The 19121-nt window shown below is 36.1% G+C and overlaps 1 protein-coding gene across 8 annotated transcripts in view; it reads left to right on the top strand.

Annotated features, from left to right (window-relative positions):
* The window catches only part of arhgef9b (Cdc42 guanine nucleotide exchange factor (GEF) 9b), a 49877-nt gene extending 45912 nt beyond the window's left edge, over positions 1 to 3965 (top strand). For 4 of the 8 annotated variants that reach the window (XM_053506215.1, XM_053506214.1, XM_053506221.1 and 1 more), the window contains one exon: positions 488 to 3965. In XM_053506215.1, coding sequence (XP_053362190.1) covers positions 488 to 663 — 176 coding nt within the window. In that variant the 3' untranslated portion in view covers positions 664 to 3965. The remainder of the gene's footprint in view (positions 1 to 487) is intronic. The other 4 variants (XR_008361244.1, XM_053506217.1, XM_053506216.1 and 1 more) reach the window with 2 other exon arrangements.
* The last annotated feature ends 15156 nt before the right edge of the window (positions 3966 to 19121 follow it).

Here is a 19121-nt window from a genome sequence, read left to right as displayed (position 1 = left end):
AAAGAGCAAAATGTGTCCCAACAACAAAGCTGGGAAATGTCATTAACACTAGAATGATTGTGATGGGATCATGGATATATTCTTGGAATTGCGTGGAATTTAAAATTGATCCATGGAATTAAGGATGCAAAGATAACTGAATACAAATCCCAAAACATACTGTGTATGTTCAAGATGCCATGGCAACTTCCTAAAAAAGTAGTCACAAATATTTAATGTATTAAATAGCGCTAGTTACAGATGCAGATTATATTGGAATATTGTTATTGTATGATTTATGTTTGCTTTGAAACTTAATCATGGAAGTTTGTCCTCTTCAGATTTATGAATATTGTTGCCATGTATCAATACATGTACTTTAAATATGGTGAAGTATGAAATATCCAGTGTTAATTGGTCAGTGGCATTAGTAGTTTTGGGTGTGTAATGAGTAATAGTTTATTTGTTTTTTGTTTTTTCTCCTTCCCTCTTTATCTTATCTGGTCAGCTCTAAATAGGTATGTGCCCTATTCATCACCTTGTCCCCAGGAGGCAATAACCAAAGGACAATTTGCATCCACTGGTGACTTGGCACAAACCAACCTATTTGAGAATCATCAACTTAGACAAGCTCAATCACCATTCTGGCAAAATTTTGGAAGGTTAGCTTTGCTGAAAAAATAGCAGAGATGTTAACATAGTAGCTTAAATAACTAACTGGTGCACTGGATGGTTTCATCTGCTCTCACTGCAACAAAATAGTGGAGAAACATTCATCTGGATCTTCAAAAACTGATTGATCCATTCATTCAATAGCAGCATCAATGACCCTGGCTGGACATTTTATTGGACTTCTGTTATCATCGAATTTTGAAGACTCTCGACAGAACATTAAAGAAAAACCTTGTGCAAAATAACAAGAAAGTAAAATTGTGGATCATTTAGCAATATGGTAACTGTCACTAATTTCAATTAAATGTCAGCAGCACCTTCAACATTTTTGGAAAAAAAAAAATTTCAATTAAATATAGTCCAAAAGAAATAGTGATACAGTACATATATACACCAGTCAGCCATAACATTATGAGCACCAACAGATGGAAAGAATAGCATTGCAAATTTATAAGATCCATTTTTCTTATGACTTTATCTGTAAAATATCCATAAAACTACCCTTGCTGGTTAAATTTTTATGCATTTAGTTTAAAATGTGTTACAGAAAGCATGTACTCTGTGTATACCAAGATACAAAATATAAAAAAAAAAATACTGACCTATACATTTTCAATGTACAAAACTAGTGTAAATTATCCCAGAATTCCGTCCAGTCAAGTTATTTCACACCAAACTCGTTCATCCATGTTTTTATGGACCTTGCTTTGTGCACTGGTGCGCAGTCATGTCAGAACAGTGAGTAGCCATCCTCAAACTGTTCCCACAAAGCTGGGAGCAAAAACTTTTCCAAAATGTCTTGGTATGCTAAAGCATTAAGAATTTTTTTATATATATAAATGAATGAGCTAATCTAAGAGCCTCATAAAGTTTGGAGCTGTGTAGCAGAAAGTTGGTGAGCTATGTGCACTATGTGTCTCTGCATCCGATGACCCCGTTCTGTTATTTATGTTTGTAGAAGCAGTCTGCATGCCTAGGTGCTTGAGTTTATACTCCTGTACCCATGGAAGTGATTCAAACACTGATAATTTGGATGGTTGAGTGAATACTTTTAGTGCCAATATAGTGTGCAGTGTATATACAGTACATGCTTTCTGTAAGGTAACATAAAATGTAAGACTATGAATATAAATCTTTAACCTGACCTGACCTCAAACAAAATTAATAAAAATTCTAACAGTAAGGGCAGTTTTGGGGGGACTATTACAAATATATCCATAAGAATGACTTGTCTTATAAAGTTGCATTTTTAAGACTATATTTTCTAAACAGGGTATTTATTTGCTCTTGATGACTATCCTTTTGTTATCAGTTTAAATTTGTAGATATAAAATGGTTCTTTTAAATAATATTGTAGTTTGTGTCAAAGTCATGTTAAACACCTCTACAGATTTAACCAGCATCAAAAATGTGAATTCATGTTATCTGAAGCACTTTACCTGATGTTTAGGATGTTATGGTATCTTGGTAGCATTATTGTGTAATAAATTTAAAATCACTTATGTACTTTTTTATGGTTGTTAAGACATTTCTCAACATTAGACAATGAGTATTATTATTAAGGATTATGTAAGTGCACATGTAACTGTGGTTAAAGGGACCTGGACAACTGTCATGGGCAGTTAAAAAAAAAAAACTCCTGAATTTAATGCTTCTTTATGTATGTGCACACACATGTTAAGACCTTTCACCAAACTCAGGAAATTATTTATGATATGTGCTATAAATACTGCAGTCATACACATCTTTCCCTGCATCCTCCTTGACAAAGTCTATTGCCTCAGTAGGCCTACACATACAGAACCACACATACAGTACATGCCTACCTCACATAATGTTGACCTATTGTAACCATAGGTCATCACTGGTGGATGAAATTATCTGGATAGTCAGAATCACTTTTGCCAAGTAAACAAATACAGTACAAAATCTGAACAAGAATCAAGCAGGCAAGTGTGTTAAACTCTGGACACCCAGACCTACAATCCATGTACAGTACAATAAACACCAAAAATGCTGTACACAAAAACATAGACAACTCCTCATTCATAACATAAAATCAGGAGAAGGTTGAACTTAACTACATTACTACTATTGATGAACATAAAATGCATGGAAGCTCAGAATGGTGTAATTGGAGAAGACAGAACAGGTTAAGATGTGTTGAGTTACTGCACCTTACAAAAAGTAAGCTTACTTGATTATGGTATTCTTATCCATTTGTGATCTAAGGGTGGCAGTGCTGAGTATATAAAAACCAGACACAATGCATGGTGGCACCCTGGTAGAAATAGCACAGACTTTCTAATGTGTCTAAGATTTTAACTACTCAATAGGGAAGAGTGGAATTTTGTAGAATGTGCTGCTTGTCCAGCCAATCTGTTGGCATCAGTACTAGGCACGTACTATTTGTGATCTATCCAATGAGATCAAATGTGTACCACAACGTGTAATAAACTGGTGTCTAATAAACAAACACTGATAGTACCATATGATACACTAGTGGTACAAGAAGTGTATGAGGCAATGAAAGTATACTGTAGAAGGCTCCCTAATACATGTCTATGTGACTTTGTTAAAAGGTCTCAGCTTGTGTGCACACATGCACAAGAACATATTCAGTCGATTTTCACTGCCCCTCGATGAAATGAGACGGTGGAACATTTAGTAAAAGGGTTCATTTTTATATAGGGGATTATTATAATATAAATATACTATTACTTTTAATAATGTCCACTGTTTCAGAAATGGATACAAATATATTTCTGATATTTTGGATTCATTTTAGTTTGTTTTAATTTATAGTTTTATCTATTTGTAATGGCTAACTGCTTAAATAAACCCCTACCTGTTTAATGCAAATTGCTGTTCAATGTACAGGCTGAAAATGTATTACCCATTAAGTGTATCCAGGTTTAGAATAAATCAGTTACATCAATCATGATAAATGTTTATTAACATTAATTTTTGCCAAAAATATTTTGTGGCTCATGACTATGAACATGGTCTAAAGCTATTACCTAATTTGTTTTGTGGACAGCCTTGAAGCCAAAAAAACCCCCTGGAAAATCCCCAGAATGTAACCAGTAGATTTTTATTTTTTTTTTTCTGTGGTGATTTAATGAACTGCACAGATTAGAAAATGTATTCTTTTAAAGATTATCAGACATTATTTTGATTTTGTACAACATGAACTGATGAGCACAGATATGCATAATTAAAAAATACACATAAATATAAAACATGTTAATGTCTATAAAGCACTGTTTTGTTTTATCTTATTTTTTTATAATGATAATAAAGGGTTATATTCTGTGCCACTTTTTTGTCCACCTTTTTTATATTTGCCTCTTTGGTTTTATTAAGAATATGAAAATACAAAAAATAAATGCAAAAAAATTATATTACTTTACTTGTTCTGTGTCATCATCTATGATGTTTATGGTGGCAGAACTAATCATGCTACTGTGGTAAACGGGCTAGTTATGTGCACCTGTGGATGTTAGTAGGATACTTTGAATAGGAGGGAAAGCATTGCTTAAATTAGCTCTATAGGCATTACACAAAGATAAACCCTCAACAAAACTGATACACCAGGTGAAATAACGTTAACTGATATTATTATTATTATTATTTACAAATTTGTACACATTTAAAAAATAAAGAAATAAAGAAAGAAATATTTAAAAAATAAATTTAAAAGATAATTCAAAATTTAATATACATATTTTTCTTTTGTTTTCAAGTGCATTGACTGTGCAGAACATGCTAATGTTATAAGTGTATACTTAATCAATACTTGGTCTTCATTTATTGGCCCTACAGTGGCATCACACAACATGATGTATTCAAAAAGTCTGTAGTGATATACACATGAATCAAAAGAAAATATATAATATAGATAGATAGATAGATAGATAGATAGATAGATCCCAAAAGAAATTCCAGACATGCAGCAGCAATAGAGACTGGGCCTGACGCTTATGAAAAGCAATCATACTTAAAAGACACACTGTCCCCACCCCACTACCGCTGAGCCCACGCTTCTTTCCTGCAGCTGTCATGTCTGTGACTTTTCACCTGCCACTATGTTTCTTACCATGGTTATGAGGAAGTACTATACAAGGTGAGTCCTCTTTAACCTGTCTTCATATGGATGTGAATTTTCACTCAGTTTCAATTCCCATTCCTGGTTGCTTGCAGGGAGCGGCAGTTTTAATAATTGTCACATTATCAACATTATACCTAGTGGAATACCTTTCCAAATGTTACAAAGGAAATATGTTTTATTCAAGTACCTGGAGGGCCGAGAGAACAGCACCAGGACCCAATCCATTCACACCTATTACACCAATTGTATCTATGAAGCAAAGTAGATATTTGGATTCCTTCTCAAGTATGAGGGATGATGCTCCACTGACATAAACTGTTGCTGAAAGCAGAATGTTAATAGCAGGGGTACTGCCCTGAATAGGCTGGCAGAGGTGGGTGGAGTAGCCAAAAAATGTAATCAAGTAAGAGTAGCTGTACTTCAAAATAATATTACTCAAGTAGAAATAAAAAGTATTCGGTGAAAAGACTACTCAAGTACTGAGTAACTATTTCAATCGTAATGTTCAAGTTTTTTTTTTTGTAAATTATAATAATTATATATTATTTTATATACACACACAGTACACAGTATATATACAGTATATTATATTATGTGTATATTATAGTATAATAATTATACTGTATATGCCAACATTGCAACATTTAGTAAAACAGCAAAACTTACCGCAACATGTTTCTTCAGGTTAGAAGTCGAGTTTTTAAAGAAGTGTGTGTCTATTTTGGCAGATATAGAAGACACTGCAGTATAAAGCTATTCTAAAAATGCTTTGTATATGATGCCAGGGGGAAAAAAAGAAATTTCCCCGCTATGCTGCAAGTTGGTGTGTGGTCATGTGACACATATGTTGATTGTTACTGCAGTTGATTGGATCATGTGATTATTGTTGCTGCGTCTGATTGGTGAAACAGTCATATGGTAATTTTTTTTTTTTTAGAAAAGTAACAAATTGAGTGTAGCCGAATGTAGCGGAGTAAGAGTAGCAGAGATACAGATGGGTACAGATGGGTACAGAAGATGATGGGTTAGTCAGAAATGAGTGTGCAATGTCTGTTCTCTGCCATTATGTGAAAAATCATACATACCATCATGTGACTTGTCATATGCATGTTCAAATAAAATTAATTTAAATCATTACATTTGCATTTCATTTGGAAATCAAGGCCCCAGAATCTGGAGGAAAAGAGGAGTGGCACAGAATCTGAATCGCTTGTGGTCCAGTGTTAAGTTTGCACAGTCAGTGGTGGTTTGGGGAGCCAACTCGTCAGACCTAAACTTCAAAGAAGGTATTGTAAAGAGGAAAATGTGAGACACCAGACTCAACATTGCAAAAGAGTTGAAGGCGGCTATCAGAGCAACCAGACATTCATAACACCTCAGCAGTGTCACGGACGGATCGCCTACATGCCCTACCGCAGTAAATCATGCAAAGGGAGCCCTGATTAAGAATTGAGTGCTGTACATGTTTATACTTTTCAGTAGTACCACATTTCTGTGTTAAAAATCTACTTGTTTTTATTGTTCTTAAGTAATATTCAAATTTTTGGAAATGCTGTATTTAATACTGAGTTATTATTATTATTATTATTATTATTATTATTATTATAAGCCATAATCATCAAATTTAAAAGAAATAAACACTTAAAATATTTTTCTGTGTGTACTGAATCTATTTAATGAGTTTCACTTTTTGAATGATTGAATTAATGAAATAAATCAACTTTTTTAGTGATAATTCTTATTCCATTTGGTGCTAGTTGGGGTGGGGAGAACCTTTTGAGAGCCAGTTCCAAGAACTCAAACATGTCTCGAGCATAGCCAAACATTATAACAAATTCACCACAAGAGGACATTATCTTAAAAGAAAGCCCTGAATCACAATTTATTATTGCAATTTTAAAATAATACATTTTAATTTAAAAAGATTGCTTCAACAAATACTGCATTTTCCAGACTATAAGTCACACTTTTATTTATTTTTAAGCCATCTGGCAGGCTGTATGACTACGTATGAATTTACTGTCAATTTGTCAGTAGATGGCTCGCTTCACACATGTGACCATGACTGCAGCCATTCAACATCGCAGTTAACTGGAGTTTTACATCACATGTGGATGGTGGATGGCTAACATCACCACATCAATTGAGAGGATGCACAATGGAACTTTTCAGGATGTTATGGAATAGATCAACACTTTGCTACATGCTATTTATAGGCAAAGTTAAACCTTAATAGCTAACTGTTTCTATTATAGTGTGTTTCGGGAATCAAAAAGTGGTCTCTTATGTAACTATTGTTCTCTTATGAAATAATTCTGTTAGGCTTTTGGCTGTTTCCATCGAGGGTTTTTTACAGAGGACCAGCCAATCCGCACACAACTTCACACCGGTATTATGCCTGATGCCAACCTTGATGCAACCCTCCCATTTTATCTGGGCTTGGGACTGGCACTGCATCCAATGGCTGGGGTTTGGCATTGGGTGGAAATTGAAACCTGGTCTTCTGCATGGTAGGCAAGAAACCTACCAGTGAGCCTCTAATATCCCAGGTCTGTTATGAAATAATAATAATAATAATAATAATAATAATAACAATTAGACTTTTCTAGACTTTTTTCCCCGAAAAAAAAAGCTGAGCTCTGTTTACATTCTTCTAACCATTGTCTTCTGAATCTCACAAAGGCCCCTTGTACAGTAGTTTAGGCTTGTATTATTATTATTATTATTATTATTATTATTATTATTATACAGTTTATCACCTGCTCAAGTACTAGGTGGCATAATCCTTCCGCATACAATATAGCCCCTTGAAAAAAAGTACAAATAATAAAGCTATAAATTGTTGGAACTGTATTATTTAAATCAGGGTTTTATTCATTTTCAGATAAATAAACATTTTTATTTTGAATTTTAAGCATTTAAAAACTAAAATTGCTCACTGCATGAATAAACTAATGTGCCAGTTTGGCTGAGGAGACAAGCAGAGGTTGACAAATATTTTTTAGAAATTATGTTGAAAAATAATAGAAGCAAGCTGTTTAGCTCTTTAAAAAGTTAGAAGCTAATTTATATTTGCTATAATGTATATATGAAGCTTTACAGGTGCTTTCAACTGGATTAAAATCATTACTGGATTTTAATTAGCATTTCCCCTAAAAATATGAACAGTACAGTAATATAATGGCCAATTTTAATGACATACATGACATACACTACCATTCAAAAGTTTGGGGTCACTTTCTAACTCTATAATCGTTCCTGATTTTTATTTCTTTCTACATTGTAAAGGAATGCTAAAGGCGTCCAAAAATGCATTAATCTCCTTTGAACAGTTAATGGTAAGATGTGTCTGCTACTTATGCTCTGTAAAGACTTCATACCGCCTCTAATCTGAGGTGCATTTTTCAGGCTGATAACTCTAAATCAACATCTCGTCTCCGGCAGAGGTAGGTTTTGTTCTCGCCCTCCTGGGATGGCCGTCATGAGAGCCAGTCTCAGTATGGTGCTTGACGGATTTTGCAAATGTACTTGACAATACTGTTCTTACAAGAACTATTACAGAAAGGCTGACCTCTGTGTCTTAAAATAACAACTAACTGTTGTTTTTGTTGTTGTTACATAATTACCTGATTCCATATGTGTTATTTTATAGTTTTGAAATCCCCAGTATTGTTGTAGAATGTAGAAAATAAATCACTAAACAAAAACAAAGAAAGTGACCCAAACTTTTGAACGGTAGTGTACATACACTCAGCAAAGTACTGTCTATTGCTCTTGACCATGTTATATTTTGACTCTTTATATGCTGTGACAAAGAGCAGTTGAGCCACAGCATTTGAAGTAGAAATGTCAATAAAGACTGATTTAGAGATGCAAGAGATAGAGATGGAGGCAGGAACAGAGAAAAGTTTTTAAAAAGTTTGAATTAGTTTTTGTTTTCATGTTTTATGTATAATATTATTTAAATTCCTAAATTTTCAACTTTCTTATAATATACTGTACATGGTTTCCTTAGACACATTGGTCATTTTATTTATTCTTTGGTTTACAACTACTGCATTGAACAAGTACAACTATTCCAAGCATAGTTAAGTATTGTATTGTAAAGAACAAACTGTACTCAGGTACCCTATGGAATGGCCCAAGGGTGGCCTTTTATTGTGGGAAGTATAAGGTACACGTGTGCACTACTCATGATGTCAGATCAGCATCTTGATGTGGCACACCTGTGAGGTGGGATGGATTATCTCAGCAAAGCAGAAGTGCTCACTATCACACATTTAGACTGATTTGTGAACAATGTTTGAGAGAAATGGTAATATTGTGTATCTGGAATCAATTTTAGATCTTTAAGTCCATCTAATGAAAAATCGGAGCAGAAACAAAGGTGTTGCGTTTATATTTTTGTTGAGTGTATTAATTGCTCACATTGCTCCGTACAGATCTTTATTTTATATGTAGTGGAGTCTAAGAATCCTCTAATAAAACTGCTTAAGGTTTGTATGGGTAACAAAGTAAATGTACTCAGTTACCATCCACTTCAGATGAAAAGTAAATTTTTCACACCAGCAAAAATTAGAAACATATTGGAAAATATTTTTGTTGCATATCCGAGTATGTTGTTAAGCTATCAGAGTGTAAAATTTTTATTTTACCATTTATTCCGCTTATCCTACTAAAAAATGAACAGTGAAAAATAGATCGGATAACTCTGCTACAATAAGTAAAGAGTCAGAGCCTTCTCGTGAACTATGTATTCTTATATTTTTGGATCCATGAATATTTGACATGTATTTCCTTTAAATGTATAAATGCACATGGTCTTCTCATTTGGTCTCTCAAACATTTAATTATTTTTTTGTTTGTGTTGAATTCAGTTAAACAAATAGAATAGTAGAATATCAGATCTTAAATCCAGATTTAAGATTTAAAATAATCCCTGCCAATATTTAACAGTAAACTGTCAATATTCAGTGGTGAAATAAATATTATCATATTACAACAACACAAGCCTCCTTGCTTAGAAATTTAGAGGTTATTTGTTGAACTAATCTTATTATAAATTCATATTATATTATTAAAATAAGATTAAAATAATGATTTAGTAATATGTTTTTGTATGCAAGAGATATATTATTATTAAAATGCAAATTTTTATGTTATACATTTGGCTTTTAATGAGCCAATTTATGCTATACAGGTCTTGGTGGACATCTTAAGGTGTCACATGCCCGTTGCCACAGCTAAGATAGTGTATGCACTGAGAAAAGATTCATTTAATGTTGAGAAAATGTTAATGGGTTAAGAAGGCAGCAGAAGCAATTCATCCTTGCCACAGTGGAGCAATGCACTGATGCATTTGGTTGCTTGCTAAATTTCTTATCCATGTGAGAAAGAACAGTTTTATCACTGGGAAAGTGTACACTGTGAAGCCCTTAGATAAAACAGAAAGTAAAAACTGTCCAGGTTTTTTTCCCTTTGTTTATTCTTTGTTACCTTTTTATCTGTGCAAAGTTAACCTAGTCAGTATTTTTAAAGTGTGACCCCACAGTTTACACATATGATGATTTACTATGAAGCTCTATGAAATTTCTGATTTCCAGAAAGCACTGTCATGTAAGGCTGAATGCTATACATTTCAAGGAATTGTCCCTGTTAATTGTGTAAATCATCATGATGTAGTCTATAAGAAACACTAAAAAATAAAAGTTTGCTTATCCTAAATAATTAATTGCGGGTTCAACATTTACATCATGTGTACTCTCCATTGACCCACTCCAATGAAGTGGACTTACTGTCCACTAAGTAAAAGAAAACTGCTTGTGCTTCTACGTGCCATTTATGTAGTCTGAAGCATTCTTGGTACTCTTAGAGCATGATCTTACAAATTACTTCTTCTTGTTTTCTTGCATTGCTTTAAGCCCGTTATGTTCTTGAATTTTTTTTCAAAATTGCATTTTATGCTGAAATGGTTTTGTCGAACGTTATATACAGTATAAGCATAATTCATTCCGGAAGCGTTCTTGTATATTAAAACACTCGTATATCAAAGCGAATTTTCAAAGCAAAGAAATAATGGAAAATCCAACAATTCATTCCACAAACCAAAAATATTCATATAAAATTAATGAATACAAAATTTAAAGTAAAAATAAAACAAATTAAACTGCACTTTACCTTGTTTGGGTGTTTGTGCATGCACACGTCCGTGCGTGTGTTCTCTAGTACTTACATAATAATAAATATAAATAAATAAAAAATTCCTTTCCCACTGTGTTTGACTGGCACTTACAATTACAATTGGATTCTCTTCCTCTGGCACTTTTTTATGACAACTCTACTGTCTCCATCTGCAGGAATTTCAGTAGACAAGAGGGATGGAATCACTATTCACCACAATGAATTTGAAAAGAAAGCAGTCAAGATGCTTTTACTTTTTCATTTCAAAACAAGGGTTTATACAAAATTAACGAAATATTGTGTTAACATACAACCAATTTACATCATCCATCTAGTTTAACAGACTCATGAGTGAATTCTAAAGAATGTGTCACTTTCCAAATATTAATAGACCTGATTGTATCTAAAAGAACTGACAATTGAAAGTCAGAAAGTGATAAAGAAGCTACAGTACATCAGAACTAAGAGGTGGAAAGCAAACTTATTTAATTCTAAAACCTGCAAAATGACTGCAATTGATTTTTACCAGTGTCATAACATGAGAAACTGAAAGAACTGGGTAAATAACAGGAAATGATCTGTATGTAATGCACTATGATAAGTGTTTCTAACAGTAATAGGAAAAATAGATTCTGACTGACACGCAGCCTGAGCAAGAGTTTCCATAAATGCAAATATTAGACAGAGACCAACAGAAAAACAGAATATTTCTCCATGGAGTAATTTTGAGTTAAATGATCAGTGAGGAGAATGTAATGGTAAAGCAGTCAAGGAGAGTCTAAAGAGGTTATCAATGTGATCCAGTGTAGACATAGGCTTAATGTCAGATGTAGATATGGTTATTTTTATTTTTATTTTTTTTGGCCTTAAAGATAAACATGTACACTACTAGTTAGGAAAGTTTATTCCTACTTATATAAGGTTTTCCATTTTAACTATAACTCATGCAATGAGTAGCTTTTGGTTTTATTACAACGAAAGAACTAATTATTTAAGTACAACAAACAAATAAAACAACTAAGGGGATTGCTAATATTACTGGAACTGGGCAAAGAACTGTCCAACACATTATTAAACCCTGAAGAATAGGGATGAACCATGAACTTTGTAAAAGAAATGTGGTTGTAAAAAAATGGATGATGTTCACAATCTAAGACCATTTATATTTATGCTTGCACTCTGCACTAAATATACATTCACCTTTTACATTGTTCGACTGTGACCATACCTAACTGTTATTTTTCCATCTCTTTGCTCTCTCCTTTTCTGCTCTATCCTCTCTCTCTCTCTCTCCGTCTCTCCTTTTTCCTCTACCTATCTCTTTGTCGAGCTCTACATGTCTTTTCTGAGCTGCCAGTGATCCAGACCTCCTCTCCCCTCTGGACCTGTCTAACTCATCCTGGAGTCCTGCTTCTGGTTGGAGATCTCATCACATGGATGCCCCCATGTAGTCTGCCTGGAATGCATGTGGTGACTGGGGATGGTTCCACTTTTCCATGAAGGTGGTCCTGTCCTCGACTGATACAGACAGCTGTTCTCTGAGAACCTGTGACTTTAGTCGCTCAATAGTTCAGGACTGGAATTTCTCACAGTCTATCTGAGCCTCCAGGAACAAACTGGACTTTAATCTTACACATCTCCTCTTATACTGAACTTCCAGTCTCGCTTATTATGCACATCAATCTCTGCTATCTGTTTTCACCCAGATGAGGATGGGTTCCCTGTTGAGTCTGGTTCCTCTCAAGGTTTCTTCCTATTACCATCTCAGGGAGTTTTTCCTTGCCACTGTCGCCATCGTCCAAGGCTTGCTCATCAGGGACAATCATATAATTTTGATTCATACACATTCACATTTCATACAAACTTAATTCTTTTAATTGTGTAAAGCTGCTTTGTGATGATGTAAATCGTTAAAAGCGCTATACAAATAAAATTGAATTGAATTGAATTAAATTATACACTTGGGAAGTTGAAATTACAGCTGTGTTTTGTTGAATGTAAGAGCAATTTGACAAGCACAATGTAAGGAGAACTCAGAGGATTGAACAATGATAAAAATATATATTATCAATAAAATATACCTTTTTATAATACATATTTGGCTTTAATGACCCAATTTATGGTGTCACATGCCTGTTGCCACAGCTAAGATAGTGTAATGGGATTCTAATTATAATTCTTTAGATTGTGTAAAGCTGCTTTGCGACAATGTCAATTGTTAAAAGCGCTATACAAATAAAATTTAATTGATTTGAATTAATGAGATGTACTGAGAACTTACAGCATTAAACAAATAGCGAGGCTAATTCAAAAAAGCCTTCAATTTGCCAAGAAGCAATACAAAGGCATTGAGATAGAACTTATTCCAGACTTCTAGACTGGTGAGGCAGTGTGAGAAAAGAAATGCATGAAGCAATGCACCCATCATGCATAGTGTCCTCTGTAAAAGCCACTAAAAGTTGTATTATGATCTGTTGTTGCTTCAGTTTGACAGGCCTAGGCTAAGCAATGATATGGGACAATATAATTACAGTCAGCTGACTACCTAAATCTACTAAATGATCAGGTGATTCAGATCATTCTGTTCATTCACCTCCCTGGTGACATGGTCATTGTTATGTTTTTGTTAGTTATAATCCTCATTCCTATATGGTTATACTTCCGATGGTGTCCTGTCTCAGGATTTCTATACAACTTTCTTTTTTTGGGGTCCCAGATTTTACAAGAACATTTTATAAAGCTTACAATCTTTGATGCAACAGATGTACTGATTACATGACATTTGGCACAAGACCTAAATATTTTTTATGCTCTTAATTAGGTAGAGAATATTAAATCCTCCGTCAGGCGTGTCTTTCTCTTCCAGTCAGAAAGAGTGTAAGTGCAGTCCGATCTCGACCCTACTGAAATTTTTGTGATATTCTGAAGACATTATGGAGTGGTTTGACTCTTTAATCATTAATACAAGATCTTTGGGAAAAAAAAAAAAAAAAATGCCATGGTGAATGTTTACCATACTCCATATTAGCATCTGTTGACTTTTTTTTTTATACTGTACCAAGCAGTGTTTATGTTTTTGCCAATGAGTTAAACATATATCACTCTTCTTCTTTGTCTTTCGGCTGTTCCCTTTCAGGGGTCGCCACAGCGAATCATCTGCCTCCATCTAACCCTATCCTCTGCATCCTCTTCTCTCACACCAACTAACTTCATGTCCTCTCTCACTGCATCCATAAATCTCCTCTTTGGTCTTCCTCTAGACCTCCTGCCTGGCAGTTCCAACATCAGCATCCTTCTACCGATATATTCACAATCTCTCCTCTGAACATGCCCAAACCACCTCAATCTTGCCTCTCTGACTTTATCTCCAAAACATCTAACGTGGGTTTTCCCTCTGATAAACTCATTCTTAATCCTATCCATCCTTGTCACTCCCAAAGAGAACCTCAACATCTTCAGCTCTGCTACCTCCAACTCTGCCTCCTGTCTTTTCTTCAGCGCCACTGTCTCTAAGCCGTAGAGCATCGCTGGTCTCACCACTGTCCTGTACACCTTTCCTTTCATTCTCGCTGATACTCTTTTATCGCACAAAACACCTGACACTTTTCTCCACCCATTCCAACCTGCCTGTACCCGCCTCTTCACCTCCTTTCCACACTCTCCGTTGCTCTGGACCGTTGACCCCAAGTACTTAAAATCCTGCACCTTCTTTACCTCTGCTCCCTGTAGCCTCACCGATCCTCCTGGGTCCCTCTCATTCACACACATGTATTCCGTCTTGCTGCGGCTAACCTTCATTCCTCTGCTTTCCAGAGCATACCTCCACCTCTCCAAATTTTCCTCCACCTGTTCCCTGCTCTCGCTACAGAGCACAATGTCATCTGCAAACATCATAGTCCATGGGGACTCCTGTCTTACCTCATCTGTCATCCTGTCCATCACCAGAGCAAACAAAAAGGGGCTTAGAGCCGATCCTTGATGCAGACCCACCTCCACCTTAAACTCTTCTGTCACACCTACAGCACATCTTACCACTGTCTTACAGCTCTCATACATGTCCTGCACCACTCTAACATACTTTTCTGCCACTCCAGACTTCCTCATACAATACCACAGCTCCTCTCTTGGCACCCTGTCATACGCTTTCTCTAAATCTAAAAAGACACAATGCAACTCCCTGTTACCTTCTCTGTACTTCTCCGCCAGCATCCTCAAAGCAAATACTGCATCTGATGTACTCTTTCTAGGCATAAAACCATATTGCTGCTCACAAATGCTCACCTCTACCCTTAACCTAGCTTCCACTACTCTTTCCCACAGCTTCATTGTCTGGCTCATTAGCTTTATACCTCTATAGTTGCCACAGCTTTGCACATCTCCCTTGTTCTTAAAAATTGGCACCAATACACTTCTCCTCCATTCCTCTGGAATCCTCTCACTCTCCAAGATCTTGTTAAACAAACTTGTCAAAAACTCTACTGCCACCTCTCCTAAGCACTTCCAAACCTCCACAGGTATGTCATCAGGACCAACAGCCTTTCCACTCTTCATCCTCTTCAACGCCCTTCTCACCTCACTTCTACCAATATTTGCTACTTCCTGTTCCACAACAGTCACCTCTTCTACTCTTTGTTCTCTTTCGTTTTCCTCATTCATCAACTCCTTAAAGTACTCCTTCCATCTTCCCATCACCCTTCTGGCATCTGTCAGTACATTTCCATCTCTATCTTTAATCACTCTAACCTGCTGCACATCCTTCCCATCTCTATCTCTCTGCCTTGCCAACCTGTACAGATCCCCCTCTCCCTCCTTACTGTCTAGCCTAGCATACAAGTCCTCATATGCTCTTTGTTTGGCCTTTGCCACCTCTACCTTCACCTTACTCTGCATCTCCCTGTACTCCTGTCTCCTCTCTTCAGTCCTCTCAGTGTCCCACTTCTTCTTAGCTAGCCTCTTTCCCTGTATACACTCCTGGACTTCCTCATTCCACCACCAAGTCTCCTTGTCCACTTTCCCCTTACCTGATGATACACCAAGTACCCTCCTACCTGTCTCCCTGATCACATTGGCTGTAGTTGTCCAGTCAACTGGAAGCACCTCCTGACCACCCATAGCCTGTCTCAACTCCTCCCTAAAGACTTTACAACATTCTTCCTTTCTTAGCTTCCACCACTTTGTCCTCTGCTCTGCCTTTGTCCTCTTCGCCTTCCTCACCACCAGGGTTATTTTACACACCACCATTCTGTGTTGTCTGGCTACACTCTCCTCTACCAACACTTTGCAGTCACTGATCTCTTTCAGGTTACAACGTCGACACAAGATGTAGTCGACCTGAGTGCTTCTGCCTCCACTCTTATATGTCACCCTATGTTCCTGCCTCTTCTGGAAGAAAGTATTTACTACTGCCATTTCCATCCTCTTTGCAAAGTCCACCACCATCTGTCCTTCTACATTCCTGTCCTGAAGACCAAACCTGCCCATCACATTTTTATCACCTCTGTTCCCTTCCCCAACATGTCCATTGAAGTCTGCACCAATCACCACTCTTTCACCTCTGGGCATGCTCTGCATCACTTCATCTAACTCACTCCAGAATTTCTCCTTCTCTTTTAACTCACATCCTACCTGTGGGGCATAACCACTAACAACATTTAACATCACCCCTTCAATTTCCAGCTTCAGACTCATCACCCTATCTGATACTCTCTTCACCTCTAGAACATTCCTTACAAACTCCTTTTTCAGAATAACTCCTACTCCATTTCTTTTCCTATCCACACCATGGTAAAACAATTTGAACCCCGATCCTAAGCTTCTAGCCTTGCTACCTTTCCACCTGGTCTCCTGTACACACAGTATATCCACCTTTCTTCTCTGCATCATATCAACTAACTCTCTTCCCTTCCCTGTCATGGTCCCAACATTCAAAGTCCCTACTATCACTCCTAAACTCTTGCCTTTCCTCCTCTCCCTCTGCTTACGAACACGCCTTCCTCCTCTCCTTCTTCGACCAACAGTAGCCCAATTTCCACCAGCACCCTGTAGGTCAACAGCACCAGTGGCGGTCGTTGTTAACCCGGGCCACGACCGATCCGGTATGGGAATTATATTCTTGATTCGCATCATTGATTTGGCAAATGTTTTACGTCGGATGCCCTTCCTGACACAACCCTCTGCATTTATCCAGACTTGGGACTGGCACAAGAAGACACTGGATTGCGCCCCCCCCGTGGTTGCATTAGTTAAACATATATCACTGATCAAGAGCATGTTTACCTGAAAAGATGAACATGCATCAAGGTCCAAATGCTTATGGACCTGATTGTATCTAAAAGAACTGACAATTGGATCATGTCTGTGCACAATAAAGAAGCTACGGTACATCAAAATTGAGAGATTGAAAGCAAGACCTAAGCAAGAATAAAACCTGCAGAATGATTAAAATAGCTTTTAACAGTGTCATACCATGAAAAACTGACAGAGATGGGTTATGAGTAAATAACAGGAAATGAGCTACTGTACATGTAATGCCCTATGATAAGTGTTTCTAACAGTATTAGGAAAAATAAATTCTTACTGACAGACAACGTAAGCTAGGGTTTCCATGAATGCAAATACTAGAGAGAGACCAACAGGCAAGCAGAAAATTTTATCATGAAATGAAATTTTATATTTTATTTTAACTCTGGTTGAGATTTGACTTAGAATTTGCCTTCATCTGCAGATGGGCCAGCGGAATGGTGAGCAGCTCGCCTTGCTCTTGTAGCTCCAGCATCCCTTGCATGGCATTTATTAGTCCTGGCACAGTGAACCCTTTCACTTCACCCTATATGTCTTTGCACTTCATGCTGCCATGCTATTGTGATACAATACATATTTAACATGTATATTGTTAGATCATAGTCTGATCATTGTTTTAGAATAAAGCTTGTCTTCCTGAATAATTTGCCAGTCAACACTCTCCTAATGCTGATGCAATAGACCACCACATCAAAGATTATACAGGCCACCACAGACTCATAGAATTTCCGCAGCATAGTATTGCTCACGTTGTGTGTTATATGTGCTTTAGAGAGCATGTGTCTGCATGTATAGCAGGAAGCATAAGTTAGACAACATACGTTTTGTGTAAAATAAAACTAAACATTCTAAAAGTTCATCTGGTTCCATTTCAACTGGTTGCTTTTTTATATATATATATATATATATATATATATATATATATATATATATATAAAATAACCAAAATAACAGGTCTTTGAGGGTCAAAAATCTGGCTGATAAGCAAGTGATCAAATACATATTTGACACAGTAATTCACAAATAAATTGTTAAAAAATCATACAATGTTGTCTCTCACAGTGGAAATGCACCTATGCTGAAAAGTGTAAACCCCTCCATGATTTCTAAGTAAGAGAACTTGAAAATTTACAGGGTGATCAAATACTTATTGACCTCACTGTATATATATACCAGCCACTTCATAAGATCCTCTTTTAAAAATATATATATATTATTTACTTATCATTACAACCTTGCTCTGCCCGAAAAACTGTCGACTCATCTTCTGATGTGACGATGAAGAAACAAGTAATCTTTAAATTAGTGATTTGAAATCTAAATTACATTGTATTTATTAATTTAAGCACTTAGATAAATCTGAAAATGTGGTGTAAATTGTTTACAAGACAAAATTGCAAGGTTGACAATTATTACAACCATATTGTTACATATACTGTATTGGCCACATTTTATGAATGTGAGTTCATCTGGTATGGCCAACAGACCTGGCCATCAATCCCATGGACAATTTCTTTTATATCCTGGACAACAACATCATATTACAGGTGATGGAGAGGTGCATATAGTAGCTGGCCGACCAATCCACTGCCAAGTCCTAGGGTTTGATTACTCTATGCACATCAAATTGGCAGATCAAACACATCCAGCAGGTTTCATCCAATGGTGAGATTTCTTTTCTCCAACGGATTGTGACTGTAAAACTGACCCCAACTGCTTTTCTGGTGAGTGGTCAATAAAAACATTTAGGGCATGCCAGTGAACAAAACACGCATCTGGCCTTATGTACTTGTCTTGTACAATACTGTGCAAGCAGAGTTAGCGCTTTTTGAAGGGTTTTTACATAATTATTTATGTAAGGAAAGTTTATTCAGATATG

The sequence above is a fragment of the Clarias gariepinus genome, chromosome 10 (genome assembly GCF_024256425.1).
Source record: "Clarias gariepinus isolate MV-2021 ecotype Netherlands chromosome 10, CGAR_prim_01v2, whole genome shotgun sequence".
Taxonomy (NCBI): domain Eukaryota; kingdom Metazoa; phylum Chordata; class Actinopteri; order Siluriformes; family Clariidae; genus Clarias; species Clarias gariepinus.
This window is presented reverse-complemented; position numbering and strand designations above follow the sequence as displayed.